Source organism: Herpailurus yagouaroundi, unplaced genomic scaffold (genome assembly GCF_014898765.1).
Source record: "Herpailurus yagouaroundi ecotype Mexico unplaced genomic scaffold, PumYag 160, whole genome shotgun sequence".
NCBI classification, from domain to species: Eukaryota; Metazoa; Chordata; class Mammalia; order Carnivora; family Felidae; genus Herpailurus; species Herpailurus yagouaroundi.
In genome coordinates, this window is record NW_024412401.1 from 46,941,339 (window position 1) to 46,963,247 (window position 21,909).

The window sequence follows — 21,909 nt, forward strand, 5'->3', positions numbered from 1 at the left end:
GCTAACCATGGTAGGCGTGAGGAGGTCAAGTGTGTGCAGTAGCATTGGCAGACGGAAGGTGCCGCTAAACCACATGTGGGGCTTTGATTCCTCACGTGATGCATTGAGTAAAATTATACCTGGGCTTGGTGCCGTGGGAGGCAGAGGGGTGTGCAGAAGAGCACTGGAAGGGGGTCTTGCTTTGCAGCCCTTATGAGCCCTGTGTGCAGATGCTCACGGGCCCTCATCAGTCCTGCTTTAGACTTTCTGCTGTGGACCTGAGGCCACTGCTGTCATCTGGGCCTCTGTCCCACAGCTGATGCCGGACTTGCCTAGCCGTCAGGCCTTTGCACCTGCTGTTCTCCCTGCCTGGAGTGCCCTCCCCCTGCTCCTCCGCTCAGAGCTGCTTCCCATTCTGAGATGGCACACACAGACTGCACATACCTTTCCCTGGGTCACCACACCCTGGGCATACGCAACAGTGATGTCGCTGGGCTGTAGGTGTTGGTGTGAGACTCCTATCTGTAAACAAGGAGCCCCGTTGAGGACAGAGGCTGGTCATAGTACGTGTTTGAAAATTGAGTGAACAAATGATTGAACGTCCTTGGACACTTCTCTGCTCGGTTCCTTGGTTTCCGGTCTTGAAGATATAGGATGTGGACTGCTGGCTTCCTTGGGGCCCTTCTGAGGTCTCTGATGAGACATGAGCTCTCGAATGGATTCAGAGTTTCTCCTGCTCCCAGGAATAAACAGAAGTGTGGCAATAGCACACGTTGGGCTAGCAGTTGTCACGGACGTGCAACAGTTTGAACGTGGTATGGGGGACTTTCTGGGTACTCAGCGCAACGTCCTCAGTTAATGGATTCCGGTGTCTTTGAAAAGGCAGGACTAAGGCAGCCTCGCTGGTCGTTTTAATTGCGGTCACGGCGGCCCTTCCCGCCCCGTTCCCTCTGCAGGACTTATTCCCAGGCCTGTGGAGGGATGGAGGTGTGGAGAACTCTCTCTCTCCTCTTCCACGTGTGCCAGGCCTCCTGGTGATGTATACAGCAGGTTCCGCTGGGTCTGTCCCCAGCTCCCTCCGCTCCAGGCTGGCACCGGATTTCAAACCTCCACCTCCGCGGTCTCCCAGCTGTGCAAACATCTTTCTCTCCGAGCCTCAGTCTCCTTACCTGCAAAATGGAGATAGTAATTCCCGCCCTGTGGGGATGAGCAAGTGGACGAAATATGTGGCATGGTGTGTGGCCTGGGGTAGGATCACGTGATACGGTGGCTGTTCTTAGCCTGAGTATTCCTTACGTTAGAGATCAGGGTGAAACAGATCAGCAGTCTGCTTGCTTAAGCCAAAAAATGTCTGTCGTCTGAAGAATTTTGTTTTGGAAGACAGGTTTTGGGTCAGAACCTGATTCCCTCAGGAATTTCATGGTTGAGCATCCAGGCGTTATTTTATAAGCTCGGTGACCACCCAAGCCTTTGAGCCTTCCACGTGGACGTTCCCAGGTCAGGCTTTTCGGGAATCTCTTACACAGCTGGGCTGCCTGTCACGTCGGTAGCATCATTTCCACAGAGCGGGCTCTGTCTGGCTATGAATAGATGTTTTTTCCCTCTTTCTTGGATGCCTGAATGGCAAGTCTCCCTCCCGCGGTCCCAGAGGCTGACCTGTGTGTAAAACTCCAAAATGGACATCAGAGCGGGGCCGTCCATTCCTGCTCCGACTCCCGGCACCCAGGGAGGCTCAAAGAGATGAGTCGATGGCTGCAGTGACCTGGGAGCCTCCCGAAGCCCCAGGCTGTGGTTTTAAAGGCTGCTGAGCAAACAGACACAATCAGAGGTCACAGAAAAGACAGCGGCTCAGAACGACAGCCGAGATTGAGGAGGATGTCCCAGTGTCTTCAGAAACAGGCCTGCTGGCATCCAAGCCCCAGATGCAAAGCCCCTAAAAGCAGGATGCCCGCTGGAGATCAGCCTGCTGCAGGCGAGAGGGCCTTGTCATTGGGAGCGTGGGTTCTGGAACCGCATCACCTGGCTCCAGATCCCAGCCCTTCACCAGCACAGCGTGCCTGACCTTTTTATGCCTCAGTTTTCCCCTTCTGTAAACGGAGATAATAACGTACCTATGAGGGGTGATTCACGTCACTTAAGTGGCGTTAGAACAAGGCTTGGCACGTGGTAAATGAATAAGGGTAAACTGAGGCCCAGAAAGGGCAAGGGACTCGTCTGCGGTCATCCAGCAAGTCACTGGGGCAGCCAGGCTGAAACTCATGATTTCTAGTCCCGTGGACGTTTCCCTCCTCCCCCTTCACCCTCAGTCAGACTTTTTCAACTCTGCCTCTTGCAAAGGAAATCGCGTGACCCTTCAGCCCGCAAAACTTCAGACTGCACAGAATTTCGGAAACCTCTTTGGGCTGGCTGGGGGCCTTGCTGCAATTCTGTTCGGCTGCTAGTTCTTTTTTCTCCTTTTTTTTTTTTTTTCTTTTGAAGCTCCAGAGGATTTCTCCTTTCCTGTTTCCCCAAATAGAAAAATTACCCTTTTGGTAAAGGAGTTTAAAGACTTCAGTCCTACTGTGTATCCCCGAGCCAGCCCACCCACCCTGCTTCCCGGGCCTCAGTTTCCCCATCTGTGGAATGAGAAGTTTCCGTCCCTTGACAGGTGGACGGCCCCCACCTGCCAGCCTGTGATGGCCCTGGGGGCGGGCGGGCCAGGAGGTACCACCCGAATGCAGGTCCATGCTGACCGTCGTGTGACGGGCGCAAAAGCTGGTGGCACATCCTTCTAGGAAGTGAGCTGAAGCCCACCAGGCATGCCACCCACTTCCGCCCACCTCCTGTTGCAAAGGTTCTTTGAGTCATCGGTGTTGCCGGTGTTTTTTCTCACTCCCCTGTTTCGGCAAAATGCTCTGCCGTCCCTCTGGGCTGAGTCCAGGGTAGCCAGGAGCGTCACATCCGTAGGCCTCCAGGGCGTCAGAACCGAGGGGCTTGGCGGCCTCCTGATCTCTGCTTGGGACCCGAGCCCTGAGCCCTGGATACTGCCAGCCTGGGGTCACCCCTCCGAACTTAACTCTCCTCACCTATGAAATGGGTAGGTGAGCCCTGCCCAGCAGGGTGAGTTAGCAAACCCAGGGTAGCTGGGTCGGAGTCCTGTGCCGTCTCGCTCCCCTCTTTCTTCCCACCCACAAGGCCCTGGCTTACCTGGGACCCAGCTGGAGCATAGGAGGTGTTGACACACCCGAGTCCTCTCTGGCTGTGGACAGGAGGGGACACTTGGCCAAGCCAGGAAGCCTGGAGACAGATGCTGGCCCATCAGGGCCAACAGCGTCCTGAGTGCAGCCCTGTCAACCTTCTGATGGAGATCCTGGGGCCCAGAGGGGAGGGCCTGGAGCAGGGAGGCCGCGGAGCCGAGACTAGCGGCCAGGATGCTGGACCGGTGTCGTCTCGCTCCTAGTTCTCCTGTCTTCTGTGTGTGGGTTCACTCTGAGGTCAGCCGGGCACCATCGGGGGGCCAGCCCAGCTGAGCCTGGGAATTCGGAGATGGATGCCACGGTGGACCTGCAGCAGGAGGTGGGGGATTCAAGGCTGAGCCCCACCTTGCTACCCCCACACAGGGGCCTCAGGCAAATCATGCCCACCCCTGAGCCCCTGTCTCAGAAATGCCGCTCTGCCCACCTCTCCAGGTTGTCATGCGGCTTCATAAGATGGTGTGGGTATAAATCCCTGTGCAGACGTTCAAGAACTGTCCGGATGTGAAGAATTAAATATTTATTCCCCCCCCCCCCCCGGGGCATTTACGTATCCCCCACCCCCACCCCAGTGTCTGGTACAGAGTAGGTGCTCAGGTAGGTGTTGAATGAATAAGTGACAAAAGTTACTGTTTATTAAGCACCTGATACGTATTAAGCACGACACAGGGGGGTTTCCCATAAGGTGCTCTAAGCCTCGCAGCGGCCCTGGGAACTTAGGTATGTCCCCATTTTACCAATAAGAAAGCTGAGGTTCAGAAAGGGAAATAACTCCTCTCCGGCCACACGGCAAGTGGTTGAGGAAATTAGGATCCACACCTGACTCTGAAGTTCCCGTACCCCACAGTGGCCCACTGGGTCACTCCCTCCCCGAGTCCGCTGCCAAGTGTTGAACAAACAGCTCCCTGGGAGGGGTGGAGGGAGGCACTTGTCCAGAGCCCCGGCGCCTAGTGTTTGCCAAATTCCACGGTGTAAATCTTCCTCCCGTGTTTGATTTCAAGCAACCAAAGTGATAGCAACTGTCTCCCGAAATCCCTGAGAATGTAGCCAGCGGCCCTCACGAGCCAGCAGTGGCTCCAGCGCCCCCTCTGCACCTTCCCCTGTGCAGGCCCAAGGCCACAGAGTTAACAGTGTCCCCGGCCTGGGACCCCAGACTGGAGTCAAGCAGATGGCTTGGGGGTGCGTGTGGGGGGTGATAGCTGTGCCTGGGACACATCCCCAGCCCTGTCCCGCCGGAGCCCCCGCGGCTCCTGGGGGTCTTGGTGTCGCCCAGAGACTTGGGCGGGATGGATGAGCCCCGGAGACACAGCCGCTGTGCGGCGACTGCAGTATTAAGGCCTGCCGGCCCCACTGTGTGCGATATTCCTGCCAGGCCCGGAGCAGAGCCCTGTAAACGCCAGGATATAATGGACAATAAAAGTCGCCGGAAAATAGTGAGTCTCCTAGGACCGCCGGCGTCCCTGCCGCACGCCGCCTCCCGGAACCACGAGCCCTGTGATCATGAGGCACGATCGTCATGTAAATATATAGGGTCTCTCGCCAGCCGCGGGCCAAGATTGATTTTACTGAGACGGTTGGGGGGAGGCGGGCGGCTCAGGTTCATCGTCCTGGTAACTTTGTGAGACGCTTTGCCATCACTTCCCAGCTGCCGAGAGAATGCCGCAGGAGCTAGCGTGGCCTCGCCCATGTTTCCGGAAAGGGGGGATCCCCCAGAGACCACGGGTGCCTCCAGCCACATCCGCAGGCCCAAGGGCCCGGTTGGCCACGAGACTGGGGTCCCCTGGAGAATGAAGACTGGCCTTATTGTGAACAGTTGGTTTGCAGAGTGAGCTGCCAGAACAGTTTGCTGTTGAACAAGCACTGTTCTTTTCACGATGCTAACGAGTAATCATAATAGCAACAGCCACGTTTATTGAGCTCTTGTGTGTGCCAGGGTCCTGATAGTCCTAGGCTGGTATTTTGCCTGCATGTCCTCATTTAACAACCCTAAGAAGTGGGTCCCCCCCAGCCCCCTGTTTACAGAGGAGGGAACGACAACGAGGTGACTTCGGGACTGGCCTGGAGCTCATGTGGCTGGACAGAGGCAGCACGGGATTTGAACTTGGGGCTCTCTGACTCTAGAGCCTGTGCCGGGCTGCCTCCTGACTCCCTGGCCCTCTGGTCCCAGGTGGACCAAGAGCCACCGCCTCCCTGAAGCCCCCTTGATTGGCTCAAGTTAGAAGCAGTGGCCCCTTTTGTGATTTTGCAACATTAGATAAGCCCTTTGCTCTCGTCCCCTCTCCACCACATTTGCCTTTTTCCCTGAGGGCAGGAACCTAGTCTATACACTGCAGGGGATGTCCAGGTGAGCGAGGATTCAGGCCTGCATTTTTCATCCAGGGTCGGCCTCTCTCCAGCTGGGATGCCTCCGGCAAGCCACGTGACCTCTGAGCCTCAGTTCTCCCAACTGTCAGATGGATGCAGTGTCTGCCTTGCAGGGTTATTTTATGAGCACACGAGTGGCTCGAGTGTGTGCAGCTCTCACTCCAGAAGGACCAGGCCCAGCACGCCGCACTTAGGGGGTACTCTGTGTGTGATCCTCCCACTTAGGAGGTACTCTGTGTGTGATCCTCCCACATACGTACTCACCTCCGTGGTTGTGTGCCTGGGAGCCCGGGGCGGGGGGAGGGGGGGGGGAGGGTGTGTGAGCCATGCCCCCATATGCTGTGGCTTGTCGTGAGTGGGGAAGGGCAGTGTTCAGGGGGCTTCTGAAAGTCTTCTCGAGCCAGACAGGGTGTCCCCTCAGCAATTCCAGACCCAGAAGATCTGGTTTTCCTCCCAGCACTACACGCATGATTAGATACAGGATCCCTGAGCTCAGCCGGGGACACCAGCAAGGCCTCCGTCAACCTCCTACAAAGCGTCAGCACAGAAAGAGCCCCTCGACTGTGGCGCCGACCCACTATGTTGTAGGTGGGGAACGGAGGCCCAGACACAGGCCGAGATTTCCCCAAGGCCACGCAGTCCTGGGAGAGTCCCAGGCCCTAGCCTCCCCCCCCACCCCGACACCCCCTCCCCGGCCAGCCACCATGCCACATGCCACCACTCCGAGCAGGAATCACCTGTATGGGTCACAAATGGCCTTGCGTTTCCCAGGCCCTGCTTAGGTCAGCGAGGATCCTGACACAGGAAGGCGCAGGGACCTCACCTGTCCCAGAAGGTATGGCCCCAGAAGCTGTGATTGTCTGTTGGCCAACAACTCCGTGCCGGGTGGCAGGGCTGGATGGAGAAGTGGAGCTCAGCCTTGTGGAGATGGTGCCGGAGGCACGTGGTAGCTCAGGAGGCCCTGCAGCTGACAGAGGGGCTGGTGCACCTGTCGACCCCCCCCCCCCGGCCCCGGCACCGCTCTGCCCCCTCTTCCGTGTCCCAGGTGGACAGGCGTGGGGAGCGACCAGCAGTGAACATGAGTGTTCGAGGGCACAGGGGCTGAGCAGAGCTGAGTTAGACTTCTGGAGGTTTCTCACCACCTCAGGCCCAGGAGGAAGAGGAAGGCTCCCTGGGGTTGGCTCACACGTTGTGAATCTGTTTTTCCTGGGCACTGTGCTGTGTCCCGAGGGACAGGAGCACACTCTCCCCTCAGAGGCAGCTCTCTGTCCTGGAGAGAATTCCTCTCCAGCAGACAGGATTCCAGAAGCAGAAGAAAAACATTAGGCAGTGCCCAACTCGGGGACCTGGTCCAGCCAGTCTGGAGCTTCCTCTGAGAGTCAAGGCCGATGACACCCCCATAGCGAGGTTATGGAGGACGGTCCTTGAGTGCTGTACGCACCAGGGCCTGGGCACAGAGTCTACCCCACAGGCCTGTGGAAGGCTGGCCTGGACCCAGCAGCGGCCACCCAGGGGCCCAGCACCTGGCATATGCCCGACAGTTGGGCCCGGCCGGCGGGGAAGGTATGCTGGCAGGTGGCCCAGCCATGGTGCCAGGATCTGGCTCCGTGTGCCCTCTGGGGCCTCAGCTGCCATATGCCTGTGTCAGTCCCAGCGGTCGAGCTGCAGATGGGGCATTGGTGGGGGGAGGGGGGGTAGTTTGCCCAGGGTAGAGGTGGCTCTTGTTCTGGAGGAGGAGGCAGGTGCTGGCCACAGGGGTGCTTTTTGGAGACCGAGGTCCGGGGCCGGCCTGGAGCCTTCCCAAGTTCACATCTGCTCAGGTCCACCAGCCTCCGTGCCCTTGATCCCACTGTGTCCCTTCCCCTCTGCTCCTAAACCTGCCCATCCATCTAGGCCACCTCATACTCCACCTATTGTAGAAAGCTGTCCATGACCTTGCCTGGCCCAAAGTGAGAATGCATCAGTCTTTTTCCTGGAGGTACCTTTCATGTTCTTTTCTGGCCTTTGGATCTGCTTCTGTGTTTTGGGGGTTCTCTCCTGTGGAGACTATAAAGGCAGCAGGGTTTTGTCTGAGTCACCTCAGGGTGACCGGCCATCAGGCTAGACCCTGCACACACAGAGCAGCTGGGAAGACGTATGGAAGAAGGGAAGGCAGGGACACGCTGAGTCCTCAGCTCCAGGATCCACAGCCTTGGTGGGAGAGTATGGGTCCTGAATAAGGATGTAATAATAATCAATAGTAACTCCATTGATTGGGTGTCTATTATGTGCCGGGCCCATGGCTAAGTACTTTTGATTCATGTAACATCACGGCCCTCTCCAGCAGCCCAGGGTGGTAACGCTGGGGTACCCGCAGCTGGGACATGGCAGACCCAGGACTCCGAAGCAGGGCCACCTCCTACCAAAGCTCTCCTCTCTCAGGCAACAAGTATCTTTGTCCCAGCTTACAAAGGAAGAGACTAGAAAGGGTTAGGCTTTTCAAGGGACAGCAAGAACTTTTATACTTCTTAGCGTTTGCTGGGCCCCAGCAGGGACGGGTGGGGATGGAGTGCAAGGGACAAGGGAAGGGACACCTTGTCGTTCCCAAAGCCCAGGCTGGTTTAATCCTGCCGTCTGCTGGCAGTGTGCCTGGTTCTGGGTTGGGGGAAAGGGGTTCATAAAGAGCCTGGAGAGCACATCCCTTTGCCTGAGCATCGTAGGGTCTGGAAGGGGTTAGGGAGGCTGGGTCCTGGCCACATGCTGCCTGCCACTGCTGTGCTCACGGCCCTAGCCAGCCTCTTGTCCTCCAGCCTCAGTTTCCCGGAAGGTAAAAGGGGAGCAGGCCTGGGCGATCCCAGAGTGCATTCTGATTGCATTCCCAGCCTGCTGGTTTGGGGCACGCTTGTGTTTTCCTAGGCTGTCTGGTGGCCGCTGCCATCAGATTCCAGTCCCTGGTGAGCATAGGGCTCCCCGGTGGCTGTGACAAGTTCCATTCACCACGGAGGTGGCAGCAGAGTTATTTCTGGAGCAGCGGGTGGTGGGGGAGTTTCCTTTTGGCAGGGACTGGGGATGGGAGTCTCGGGCAGGGGAAGTCCCACACCGAGACAGGGCCGGCCCCTCTTCCCTCACCCGCCCTGGCACAGAGAGGCCTCCCAGATGCCCAGAGGCCCCTGCACCGCACATACCCACCCTCGACCCTGAGCTGAGCAGCACTTCTCCCGAGCTTCTCAGGAGCCACTTTGCAAGGTACTGGCCTCTGCCCTGTCTCCAGCTACGGGGAAGCCCTCACTCTTCCCTGCTGCCACCTTTGCCGCAAGGGTGTGCACAGCAAGTGGCAGGGAGGCAGGCAGGAGAGACTTCTGGGGCCTGGACTCCTGCGGCACCTGACCTGGCTGTACCTCTGTCACTGCTGCTCACTTGATCGTCCGCCTGGTGGGGGCTGCCAGCGGGGTCAGCACCATCTCCAGCCCGGCATGACTTTTGCCACCACCCAGCTTGCGGGGGAGGGCAGTTGTCAATACCAGGTTTCACACTGCGTCTTCGCGGGCTCTGCCAGAAGCCCTGAGGTTATGAGGGAGGCAGAAAAAATTCTTTTATTTCTCCCGGGTGAAGTTCGGCTGCCTGGGCTCGTGTCTGATGTCTGAGCAGTGAGTTCTCCGCAGAAGATTCTCCCGCCAGGGATAGCTCTCCCTTCAAACCTTAAGACGGGGGCAGGAAACCAAATAAGGCAAGGCAAGGGGGTCAAGAACGTCCCACGTGTGGAAATCCCTGGGTGGGATAATGGTGGCTCCCAGGGCACGCTTTTCCCAAACACCGAAGCTGGGGGCCGCTCCGCTGGGTTTCTTCCTTTGGTTATTGGTTGTCAGGGCAGTAGTTATCGTCTGAGACAGGAGATGGGGGTAGAGGAATTTCTCCCTGAAATTATCCATTGCCAGTGGCCCCTGGGATGAGCTGGCCCCAGGACCTCAGGCTTCTCCTTTCTGGCCTCTGGCGTTTACGGACTAGATGAGAGCCATTTACCTGGCCCTCCCTTTGTGGCCTGCTGGGGCTGCAGAGATGAGTGGCTTGGTCTCTGCCTTCAAGGAAATCTTCATCTGGGGAGGGAAGAGCATGTGAACAGGCAGCGACAACACGAGGACAAAGGCTGTGGAGCCAAGGGGTAGCTGACTGAGGGAGTCCAGGAAAACTACCTGGAGGAGGTAGCCCAGGTTGGGTTCTGAAGCAGGAGCCAGGTTTGCCTGGAGGCAGTTCATGCCAGGGAGGGGGAGCAGAGTCTGCGAAGGCCTTGAGGAGAGACTGAAGTCATTTATCTAAAGGGCAGGGGTCCTTGGGATGGTGGGATTGCCCAAGGGGTGAGTGAGTGAGATCCCAGCTTCCTCCAGCTCCGAGGTGGTCTCCAAGGATTGCCCCAAGCGAATGAGATTAAAGCCCAGACTTTGGAGAGAGTTAGGTTTCGGTTCAAACACAGGACTTGCCATCCTGCTGGAGGCCGGGGCTTGGTGGGTCACTTCTCTGTGCCTTGGTTTCTCCTTCCGTGAAACGGGGTCATTGCAGACCTCACGGCGGGGATGTGCTGAGGTGCCGCGTTGGCCCAGAGGAAGTGCCAAGTGTCTTCCTCTTCCCAGCGGGTGGGATGAGGCATGGCCTTCACCAGGTCCTGGAGCCAAAGGCCTTCCTGGACAGAAACGAGTTGCCTCGCTGCTCCTTTAGCTGAAGGACGAGATGTGTCCCGCTCCTATATATATATTTTTTCTCCCCAGAATCGAGTTTGATTAAACAAGCAGGAGGAAATGAAAGGTGATTAGGAACCTTCTCAATTTTAAAAAGGCTCTGGGAAGCCCTGCAGTGTGAGGAGAGGTCTGTTCTGAGTGGCTCGGTGATTTCTGTCTGATCGGAGACAGGGGGGCCCTGCGCACCAAGGCGCACGTTTCTTGCTTGGGTTTCAGGAGCGTGGGAGGAACCACCGGCTTCCCCGCCCTGGCTGGTCAGAAGTTTATTCAGCCGGCTCCCTCCGCCAGGCCCTGGGTGAGACACTGACGGTTTAGAGATGACCACACAGATGGGTTTCCTGTTTGAGAGGCCAGCAGAGAAGGAAGAGAGAATGACCAAGAAATCAGTTAGACGCCAGCAGATGGGGAAGGGGGGCCTTGGTAGCGCCCCACTGCCCCTGCGTGCCCGCTCTTCAGGGTTCGACTGTTGCTTCTCTATGGATGGAGACATCTGAGGTGAGACTTTACCAAGACCTCCCAGGAAGTGTCAAGTCTGAGTAGGACCCAGGATCTGGTCCTGATGTACGGGTGGGACTTTGCCACACGGGTATGTGGTCGGGAAGGGGAGGCCCTTCTGTTCAGGGGCCTGGGGTGGGGTGGAGGAGCTGGGAAATGCAGGAGGGCAGGCCCATGCCGCCTGGGCAGGACTTGGAATGCCGTGTCCAGGCACATGGGCCTTGGCCTGGGGAGCTGTGGGTGGGAAGCAGCAGATTGGGATTTGTGTGTTCAGGGGAGGGAACCTTCCCGTTGTGGGCTGGCGGTTGGGTTACGAGGCAGGAGATCAGCTGCCGACCTCTAGGTTCTGCAGGCCCACGCTGTACAGAGGTCCTGCCATCCTGGAAGGACGGGGCTGGTCGCGGTCCCGTGTCTTAGAGAAGACAGTCTTCTACTGGTCCTGGGGCTGAGGAATCGGAGCGGCATGTGTGGCTTTGGGGGTGGGGAGTGAGGGGACATAGGACCAGTCAGGAAACCAGACACCATCTGTGGCTCATCCCCTATGGCTCCCAGGCCCCCACGACTCTGGCCTGAGATCTGGCTGCTTCCTGTCAAATGATGAATGGGTAACGTCTGCTTATCCCAAGACCAGAAGAGAAGTGAGGCCAGGGTGGGGGAAGGACGCGGCAGCCAGAACCAAACCTCTGGGCCAGAATTCACTCACTCACTCACTCATTCATTCACTCACTCTCCCAAGGCAGTATGGACCAGGGGAGTCGCACAGACTTGGCTTCAAGGGTCAGTTCTGCCTGTTGTGTGCTATGTGACCTCGGGCCCATCACGTAACCAGTCTGAACTTGTGTGTCCTCTTCTGCACAATGCAGATTATAGCAGCCGCCGTAAGGTTGCTGTAAGGGAGCAGGGTACGCACAGCACTGGGCACGGGCCGGGTACAAACACGGCACATGTTCCGTTAGTGGCGGCTGTTATGTTCTCCCCACCAGCCGGTCTGCGTGGGTAGGACATTCCTTACGGCCCCAGGCCTCGTCCTGGGACATGAAGTCAGTGGAGTTTCTTTGGTTGTTCACGGCCTTGCTGGTCTGAGAAGCACGTTTAAGTGGCAACATTCTCGGATGTGTAGATTCTGGCAAGGGCTGTTTCTCCTCAGAGCCTCAGTTTCCTCATCTGCAAAATGGGGGTGATGGCACCTCTTGGGCTTCTTGGGAGCTGTTCAGGTGACTCAGCTCAGGGGAGGAGCTCGAAGTGGGTGTTATGGTGCTGAAGCTGGTCTAGCCTTGACCCCACCAGCGGCCAGGCTCCGCGAGCTGCCGCGTTTCCTGGCTGGGCCTCGGATCTCCGTAAGTGAAGGGGTGTGTTAGGCAGTGCTGGCCTGTGGTGTCTCTCCTCTCTGGGTTGGCTGACGGCTTCGGGCGGTGGGCATCCATCCTGGGCTTCTGTCACCGGGAGCCTGCTGGACAGACGGAAAGTCCCTGGTGCCCACGCTGGTGTTGGGTCACTTGTTCAGGGAGGAAAGGGGAGGGTGGAAAGTCACAGCGATAGTTTCCTGCATTGGGAAAACAACCCATAAAGCTGTTCACTCCGCTGGAAGGTCCGAGAGGGGCCTTCCTCAGGGAAACTGGCGTGGGGGCTGGCTTCCGGTGGAGGCTGAGTCTCAGAGGCTGAGGGCCTGGCAGAGCCTGGCAGCCGGGGAGCCGCGTTGGCCTTCACCACTCCCACCCCCGAATGAGGGGCAGTGACGCCCCTGCCTCAGCTGACAGACCCAGAATGTGGCCGGGCTCAAAGTCTCGCGGTCATCAGGAGGACCCGACCTGCGTGCACACGTTTTGAGAAGGGCAGGCAGGACACGCTGTTTCTGCCTCAGGGTCTGGGAACAAAGTGGGGTACAAACACATACTTGCGCCCATACGGTGTAGGAATGCACCACCATGAGACCCCCAACACACAGATCCTCATGCGCACAGACCCCCCTGAACCCGCCCCAAGCCGGAGCCTCGCCCTGAGCCTTCCTGAGCCTACCTGGAGTCTTGAGTCATCTTTCACGGGGAGGGCAAGGGCCCCACTGAGCTGCCAGCCTCCGCGAGGCGTGGCATTTGTCAGTAGGGTAAGGAGGGACACGACTCTTGTAGGTGAAGTTTCCAGAAGTTGGGAGGCAAGGTCCAGGTGACAGTCTTGGTCAGAGAGGCCACTGGAGAAACCTCACTACCCAGCCCAGAAGCCGATCCCTTCCAGGGAGTGCCCAGATGAAACCCAGGCCCCATAGTAGTAAGAGCCTTGTCCAAAGGCCAGGGCTTGGAGGAGAGTTTCAGGGGGCTTTGCGAAGGTAGCCACGCTTCACATGAGTGATAAAAGCATTTGTTCCAGAGTGGTCCTGAGGAGGACGTGCAGTGAGGCAGAAAGAGCAAGATCTGGGGGCCAAGAGCCCCAGCTCTGTCACTTACCAGCTACGTGACGCTGGGCAAGCCCCTACCCCTCTCTGAGCACCAGTTCCCGTGTCTGTCACATGGAGGCGATCACTCAGCCCTCTGTTGCCCAGTGAGGGTTAGTGATAACCATACTGGGAGCGACTGGCATCTCCGAGGGCCTTCACCTGTGTCGGGCTCTGCTGTAAGTATTTACATCTGGTAACACGTTTAATTCTCTCAGTGACCCTAAGAGGAACATCTTACTTATTAGCCCCATTTTCCAGATGAGGAAACTGAGACACTACGTGGTTAAATGAAGCCAGGCCAGGATTTGAACCTAGGCAGTTGGACTCCCCAGCCGGCCTTGCTTAAACCCTTAGATGCATCCTGATTCGGTCCCCGGGCACCTGGTAGACGCACACACATTGAGAACCCAGGCTGGGAGCCACACTGTGCATCCCCCCTGCCTTGGAAATTCAGAGCCCTTGCTTCCTGTAGAAGAAAGGCCCTTGCTTCCTGTAGAAGAAAGGCCCTCTTTTAGGTGGCCCTCAGTGTGGTCTGTGCCTGGGTCTCACATTCCATGGATTTTTGGCCCCTGACTTGGGCTTTGGCTGCCTGGGCCTCATTGTTCTGCAACTTGGCGGGAGCCACCAGGCACAGGCAGCCAGCTTGCTCCCTGTGCTACCCAGAGATGCCCATGAGATGCCCATGAGTGCTGAGGGACTTTCCCTGCTCTCTGTGTCTGTGTGCCTCGGCCTTTCTGCATCAATACTCCCTAAGAAGCAGTTTTTGGCAGGAATTTCCAGGGTGAAGGGGTTGGGTTTCCACTGAGGTATCGACGGACAGAATGCAAAATCTCTGAAATCCAGCACCCCTGGAGAGCGAGAGGCAGTGGCTATCTTGGACCCAGGAAGGGCTTTGGAGTCAGTGAGAGTAAATCTCCCCATGCAGCTTACTGGCCACATGACCTCCAGCCTCCCCTCTCTGAGCCTGTGTCCTCATCTGTAAAATGGGTCTTCCAACAGCCCCAGGATGCAAGGGAAAGATCTGGCCCACTGGAAAAAACTGAAGGTTCTTTTCAGAGAATCTTCCATGCCTTTCTCCCAACCATCCCCTCTTCCTTCTCTACCTCCCTCCCTCCCTTCCCACTCCTTCTCTCCTCCCCCTTCCTCCTCCTCCTCTCCTCCCCACCTCTCCCCTCCCGCGTTCCCTCTTCCCTCCTTCCCCTGTGTAGTGTCCCTCTCTGACACTTGGGACTCTGTGGCTTGCAGAGTCCCCCTTGGCTGCTTCTTTCCTAGAACAAAGGCCCCTCTTCCTCACTGGGGAGGACATGGAGCCGCCCTTCCATTAGGTTCTGGACAGAACCACTCCGAGGCACAGTAATTTACCAAAGCTCCAGGGGGTTTTGGCAGAAAAGGTACCGGGGACGGCAGAGCTGAGTCACCACAGGGCCGTCCCAAAGGGCATGGACCCTGGGGGCTCCTGTCTGTGGGGCCCCTGTGGGGGAAATGGCCCCTCGTGCCCCTCACCCCTGCCCACCCAGCACAGGTCCTGTTTTTGAGGGGACTGTTTGTTCGGTGGGGAGACGACATAGGAAGTTTTCAACTTTGTATGTAACAAAGAAAGATGATGAATTGCCACTGAGAGCCTGTGAGGAGTGCAGCGTGGTGGTTTTAGGCAACGATGCCACCGTGGGTTTGAGTCCTGGCTCCACTGCTGTGGATCTGGGAAAAATCTCTTAACCTTCTTGTGCCTCGGTTTCCTCTTCTGAAAAATGGGACAATAATAGACCCTCTCTCATGGCGTTGTTAAAACGAGGTGGGCTAAGAGGTGAAGTGTATAGAGCAAGGCCTAGCATAAGAAGGGTACATAATCGCTGACTTATCATTATTAATTACTCTTATTTCTGATGAGGCCAGGGACCCCTGGACAGTGCCCCCGGAGCCCCGCGTGAGGTCTGGGGTCTCCCGAGAAGCCCTGAGAGCGTGCAGTCTGCTGCCTCTGGGCGCAGATGTTGGGAGGGCGCTGTTAATACCACACGAGGTGGGGCGGGGGCGGGTAGGAATGACCCAGGCAAACGCCTGCTGAGCTTCTGCCCAGTGTGGCGCCCAGGCTCCTGGCTGGTGAGTGACAGTGTTGAGATACAAACCCAGGCCCACGGGCCCCCACAGGCTGGGTGGGGTGTGATGAGGGAAGGGGCATCCGGAGTCAGCAGGTGGGCGGATGAGCAAGTACATGCGTGCACCTGGCCTCTAGGCCACTCTGGCACCTTCTAAGATAAAGACAGAACCTTCTTGCTGAAGACAGTTCTTCTCCAACCTTTCCCTGGAGGTCTCCCTAAGGGCAGAGGACAGTGAACATGTCACCCTGAGGGGTCTGGGGGTGCAGCCCCGAGCAGCCGCAGAGCCTGCAGGAGTCTCCGGTTTTATCTTAAAATGCATGCGCATTTTACATTCTGTTCCCTCCAAATCCGGTTTATTGTTGCACACGTTTACCCCCCCTGAGTAACAGCGCTGCCTCGGGAAGCTGCTCGTGTTTGTCTGTTTATCCTGGGGCTCTTCCTCCTGGTCCTCACCCTGTCACCCTGGGGGCGTGCGCTCTGGTGTGGGAGCTCAGGCACAGATGGCCGGGAGATGCCGAGGGGGCTGTGGTCCCATCTCCGGAAGCCTCCGTGGCCCACGTGGAGCGGGGCTCAGTGAGCGGGGCACAGGCACTGGGAGACCCGGGGACCCAGGTGGGAGGTGAGTCCCGCGCTGGGACAGAGGGAGGGGTTTGATGGGGGGAGAGGCCTCAGAGGTATAGACACCCCCACGGTGCCCTCCCCCTGCTGCCTATTCGAGATAAGAGAAAAAAGGGAGCAAGACATCTATCACATAAAATGCCATGTTTGTGGGTCAAAACTGGCTCCGTCTTGGCAGCTTCACAGACAGGAGACAGCACGGACTGTGCTTTGGCGGGACGCAGCCCCCACCCTGCATGCCCTCTCCGCCGCCGGAGGCTCCCCCTGCTAGCCTGAGTTGGGTGCCTTGATTTCTGCCGTCTACTTGGTGTGCCGGAGAGCGGCTTTCCCCCCGAAACAGCGGAGGAAACGTGTGAGGGAGGAGCTGGGCCCGTCTGGAGGGCAGAGGAAGCATGGGCACTGGACCCCATCATGCCAGTGTGCAGGCTCTAGAGTGGCCGGGGGTCCCTTCGGGGGCAGAGCTGGGGAGGCAAGCATCGTGGGTCATTTGGGGCTTGGTGGACATGCTTTGATAGATCAGAAGGCATCACAGACATCCCTGAGCCTGGGAGGGCTGGATGCCACCCACTGTGGCTGGAAAAACCTACGGCGGGGAGGAAGGAAGAGATTCCCTTCCCGCAGCCCAGACACCCCTGTTAATGGGGGCATGTGTTTACTTAGGAGGTATGTACCGCAGCTTGCTGAGCCACTAGACCAGGGGAAGCATCTCTGTTTGGGATTTGGCTGGTATAGATGACCAGGTTCAAGATTGAGAGAGGCAGAGTGTGTCCGGGGAGAAAGTGATGTCTTAGGTTGCTTCCCCAGTAGCAGACCCGGAGAGGGCCGAGTGGGGAAGACCATAAGGGAGCGGGGGAGGCCCCACCCAGGGCTCTGGAGTGTGGGTTACACCTCAGAGTATCCTGACCCAAGGCAAGGGCACTGACTTTCATCTGGACCCCTTGGTCATTGACTGAGGTCATTGATTCCTAGGGACTCTGGCTCTCCAGAGGATATAGACGAAGCTGCTCCAATAGCCTGGGCCAGTCCTCAGGGGCTCTATTTGGGATGTGTCGAGTCCGTGGGACAGCCAGGGCGGGGTCTGGTAGAAGCAGAGGCAGCCAGATTCGGGAGCCTTCACCTTATGCCTGCAGTGTGACGGGTGCCTCCTGGGCGTCAGCCCCTTTCATTCTCCGCAGGCCTGGCCCTGGACAGACAAGGCGCTGCAGAAATGCCTGTGGGTGGAGGAAAGGCTTTCCTCCCAAGGAGGGCTTTTTCCCTTGCATCCAGGAGGCTCATGGTAGCCGGATGCTGGCTCTCCCCTCCGGCCGTACAGCTGCCTCTGTGTGCCTCAGCCTTGGTCCCTGCCCCCGAGGCAGGCCTCTGCTAGGGAGGCCAGCAGAGGCTGCCTGTGACCCCGGGGGTGGAAGGGACATTGGGAGTGATTCTTAGATGGCATTTAGCGCAGGCCTGGGCACCTAGTGGGTGCTTAATCAGGAGCAGCTGCTGTGGCTAGCGTCCTTGACTCTCCTGGGGGCCTCTGACGTGGCAGCCCAACCCCTGGGGGTAGAAGGGGCCTCTGACGTGGCAGCCGAACCGCTGGGGGTAGAAGGGGCGGTTCCCCTGTACAGAGGGCTCTGCGCCTGCCCCGAGGTGTATGTGGCACTGTGAGGGGCCCCCATGGCCTTGGCCTTCCCAGTGCTTTGTGCATCAGGGCCCAGCGAGGATGGAGAGGTTGGGTCCTTCTTGCAGCCGCTGCATGCAGTCTGGCTCACGGTCTCTCTCCTGACCACCCAGGCTGCCAATCTGGGTTTTTGTGGGGGTGGTAATGGGGGACGGGGCTTTGTAACTTTCAGCCAGGAGGCACGGGGTGGACAGTAATGTGGAAAGAACAAGGCTTTGGAGCCTAGCACTTGTGGGGTTGAATCTGGCACATCCTTGGCTGGCAGGGGGGCCACCTTTAGACTTTTCCCTGCACAGAGCATGTTTCCACCTCCTCTATCCAGTGGGGAGAGATAACCCCAGCGACCTAGTCAGACAGGATAATGGCGGGAAAGCTTGTCACGTCGGGTATCGAGTCTTAGCCCAGGCACTGCTGGGCTGGATGGCCGCCCAGCACCCGGGCTGGTCTATCTGGAAAATGTAAAATCTGACAGTCCCGCCTCATCCCAGTGCCATCCGGCAGAGAAAGCAAACAGGCGTGTGTCTAAGAAAGCCCTTGTTTTCTGTTGCAGCCTGTGCCTTGTGAGGCTGGCATGCAGGATGGCCGGACAGCCCAGCCACATGCCCCACGGAGGGAGCCCGAACAACCTCTGCCACACGCCGGGGCCCGCACACCCTCCTGACCCACAGGTGAGGCCTCTTCCTTTGTCTGCAGAGCACTGGGGATTCACTGAGGAACACAGATCCCTGAGGCTGCTTCATCCCGGGCACTGGAGGACGCCCCTCAGCAGCCACTAGACAGAGTCGCTTCTCGAATGCATCCAGGGGTGGGAGTGGAGCTCACTGCCCACCAGCTCAGCCCTTGTTTCAGTCAGCAGCACTCAGAGAAGCCTTCTCTGTGCCGGACTCTGGTCTGTCCCCAGGATTGCCGTGTGCCTGGAACAGCTTTATTTCGGTGGGATCCACGCTGGGTAGAAAGGCCATGTTGTGGAGGCCCCAAGGAGAGAGGGAGGGGCTCTGGGGCAGCCTGTGCGCGGGGTCGGAAAGTGCTTCCTCGCTCTGAGCTGAGGCCGGCCTTCCTTTTGGATTTAGCTGTGCCCTGACCCTCTTCAGCCTCTTTGTCTAGAACCAGCAGAGCTTCAGGACGCTGGTTTCCTCACACCTGCCTCGGCCTTGATGTAGATCCTTGGAGAGCCAGGCAGCCACCTGCAGCTTCCCTGAAGACAGTTTCTGGGGTTCCGAGCCGCCCTCACACTCCGTGCCTTTGTGCACACTGTTCCCTGGGCCTGGGTGCCCTCCCCAACTCCTCCAGGCCTCAGTCCAAATGCTGCTGCTTCTAGGAAGCCTTCCGGCTCCACCCCACTCCTTCTTCTGTGCCGCACGGGTGCTGGGTTATGGCCACGGCGTCCCGCTGGGGAGCTGGTTCCTGAGTCTGTCTCCCTTCCTAAACAGAGGACCTTCTGGGGCGAGGCATCACTGGTCACATCATCCCAGACCAGGCACAGAGGAGCCCCTCGATGCCTGCTGACTGAATGAACTACAGATACGTGTAGTATAGCCCTGCCTGGCGGTGTGTGCGACGGACCCAGTTCTGCTCCTAGAAAGCACACAGCCTCCTGGGGGAGAAAGATGAGCCGGGCAGAAGAAACTCGGGGGCCCATGGAGCTCGAAAAAGGCACACGATCCAAACTAGATGGCCAGAGAGGCTTCTTGAGGAAGTGGCATACAAAGGCCTAGGGGGGACAGAGAGCCAGGGCCAGGTGCTGTAGGGTCTGGTGCACAGCCTGGAATGATGAAAAGTCAGGTCCAGGGTTGGCTTTTTCCCCAAAACCGTGAGACCTGAATCAGGGGGAGATTCGGAGACAGCTACCTCCTTGAGCCACGGAAGGCTTGTACCAGCCTTTACTAACTGCCTAGTTCTTGTCAGAGGACTTCAGGTGGGCTGGTGTTTGACCTGCTTGGCCAGGGTTGCCATGTGCAGTTGTACAGGTGCACGCTGCACAAAGGCGCCTGGCCAAGGAGGCAGACGGGTCTGAAATCCTTCTACACCCGAGCTCCCATCAAGCCATGCTTCCCAGGGTAGAGCTGCGTCAGCCCAAGGGAGGGAGCACCTTTATAGGTTCACGCAGAGGCCAGATGTGTGAACTGGTAGACGCTGTGTCTGTGTGTGTGTGTCTATGTGTGTGTGTGTGTGTGTGTGTGTGTGTGTGTGTGTGTCTGTGTGTGTGTGTGTACCCATGCTCTTGCACTCGCAGGCTGTCCAAGCACATCTAAACTGTTCATACTTCGTTCCCATTACTGGATGGGATGCGGGCCCATTTCCTACATGGAATTTGGGGACGCAGATCCCAGAAAGCCCAAAGGCCTATGGACACGGCTGGTCCAGAGTCCACCAGGACATCTCACTGATGGCTGGGGGCAGTGGGGCCTCCTCGGGTGATGTAGCAATTTGTCATATTAAGTCATTCACTAACAATTGAGTCCCCCTTGATTAATCTCCCAGAATTAGCCAGTTGCATTTTGAGCAATTAGGGTTAATTACAGCCTCATTTGGCAGAGGAGAGAGCCCCGTAATTATTTCACGAACAAGGCGAGGCGGCGGCGGGCTGCGGCGGCCGCAGCGTCCGGGCCTCTCGTCGCACATGCTGGAGTGGGTAATGACATAGTTAAGTGTAATTAGACGCGATTACTCGTCGTTGGGCAGCAGCTGTCGGTGAAGGTGCCCCCACACCCACCAGCATCTGGCCGGGTTTGCAGAACTGGGGTCCACAGCCGTGTTCACACCGGCACTGTTGCAGGTTCGGGCGGGAATGAAGACAGACGCTTCCTCTCTCCTCCACTCAGGAAGCACCGGTATTTAAACACCAGCTGGGGAGACATCAGGGCCCGAATCTTGCCAGTTTCGGGCCATAGAAACTCCTCAAATTGACCACAGAGGCATTTTCCTTCGGGGCAGGACACGCTGCTGTTTCCCTGAAATCATCCTTAGAGGAAGGAGCCAGGGCTCACAGTGACAAAAATACTGTGCTCTAGACCAGGTGGGGCTCACTTCCCAACTCCATCCGTCACCAGCCAGGTGACATTGGGTAAAAGACCTGTCTGAGCTTCAATTCCCACATCTGGAAAATGGGGCTGTGAGATGGTATACTTTAAAGCATCATGGCGTCTGACATTGTGGGTGTCAAGGAGATGTGTGTCACTGATTTTACTCTTTTTTGAAAGTTGACTTATTGAGAGAACATAAGTGTGAGTTGGGGAGGGGCAGAGAGAGAGAAGGAGAGAGAGAATCCCAAGCAGGCTCCTCACTGTCAGCACAGAGCCTGGTGTGGGGCTCAATCTCACAAACCGTGAGATCATGACCTGAGCTGAAACCAAGAGTCCCCCCACCTTAACTCACTGAGCCACCCAGGCGCCCCTGTCACTGATTTTATTCTCATATTTTACATTCATTTTAGTTTTCACGACTCAGGAGCCCAGAGTTGGAAATACCCACAGTGTCAAAAGAACAACTTAACAAACACTCAAAACTGGTTTCGTTAACTTTCTGTGCTGCAGGCTAATGGTTTGTCATTTCAAGGAGCTTTCTAGCTGTGAGAGCTGTCAGCTTATGAAAATATGTTTGCTGAACCCAGTGGAATCACATGTGAAATCATTGAGATTTCAGATGAATGAATGAATGAATGAATGAACGAATGAATGCAGTTGAGAAAAAGAGCTTTAATGTCCCAATGCTTTATGATTTTACCAGTGTGCTGCAGACCATTTTCGTCCGGAATGAAACATAGCTGACCCACTAAGAACCACGTGAATTTCCAAGAAGGAGAAAGGTGCTCTTGTCTGAGAAAGCCCTGGTTAATGTGTCTTCCATCTGGAAAGTCTTTGCAAACCTGCTTGGGGCACGCCAAGTTCAGTTACATTCGGCCCTATTCAGAGAAAGAGGAATGCGCATTACTTTTCACGGGATGGATAGACAGCTGCCTCTTAGGTCTGAATCACACAGGCCAAAATCTTTATAAAAATCTTCCCAAAGCAGTGTTGGTAGTTAGGTAAGATTTAATGGCCAAATATTAACAGCTTTTAAAATTCAAGAAGTGTTTGCCGACGTGTCATAAATTCAGCAAGGACCTGTCTCATTTCTGCCTTGGGTCTGCTAAGGAGCCCCACACAGAAGTAGAGACAGTCCGTACGAGAGGTGGAAGGCCCCACGGAGGGATGGGCAGATGCTGAGGGAGCCCAGAGGGTGGGGTGGGACGGGGGAGCTCTAGAGGGATGATGTGTGGGCTGGCAACGATCAGGAATGTGGGGCAGGATGGAGAGGATGTCCCAGGAGGAAGAAGGAGCCAGTCTTG

The 21,909-nt window shown here is 57.1% G+C and overlaps 1 protein-coding gene across 4 annotated transcripts in view; it reads left to right on the forward strand.

Annotated features, from left to right (window-relative positions):
* Positions 1–4,666: 4,666 nt before the first annotated feature.
* NEK6 (NIMA related kinase 6) overlaps positions 4,667–21,909 on the forward strand; it is a 58,766-nt gene continuing 41,523 nt past the window's right edge. Inside the window, exons 1-2 of one of the 4 annotated variants that reach the window (XM_040482283.1) lie at positions 4,667–4,687; positions 18,132–18,250. In XM_040482283.1, coding sequence (XP_040338217.1) covers positions 18,161–18,250 — 90 coding nt within the window. In that variant the 5' untranslated portion in view covers positions 4,667–4,687; positions 18,132–18,160. Of the gene's footprint in view, positions 4,688–8,697; positions 8,802–10,671; positions 10,781–18,131; positions 18,251–21,909 lie in introns of those variants that run through there. The other 3 variants (XM_040482284.1, XM_040482282.1, XM_040482281.1) reach the window with 3 other exon arrangements.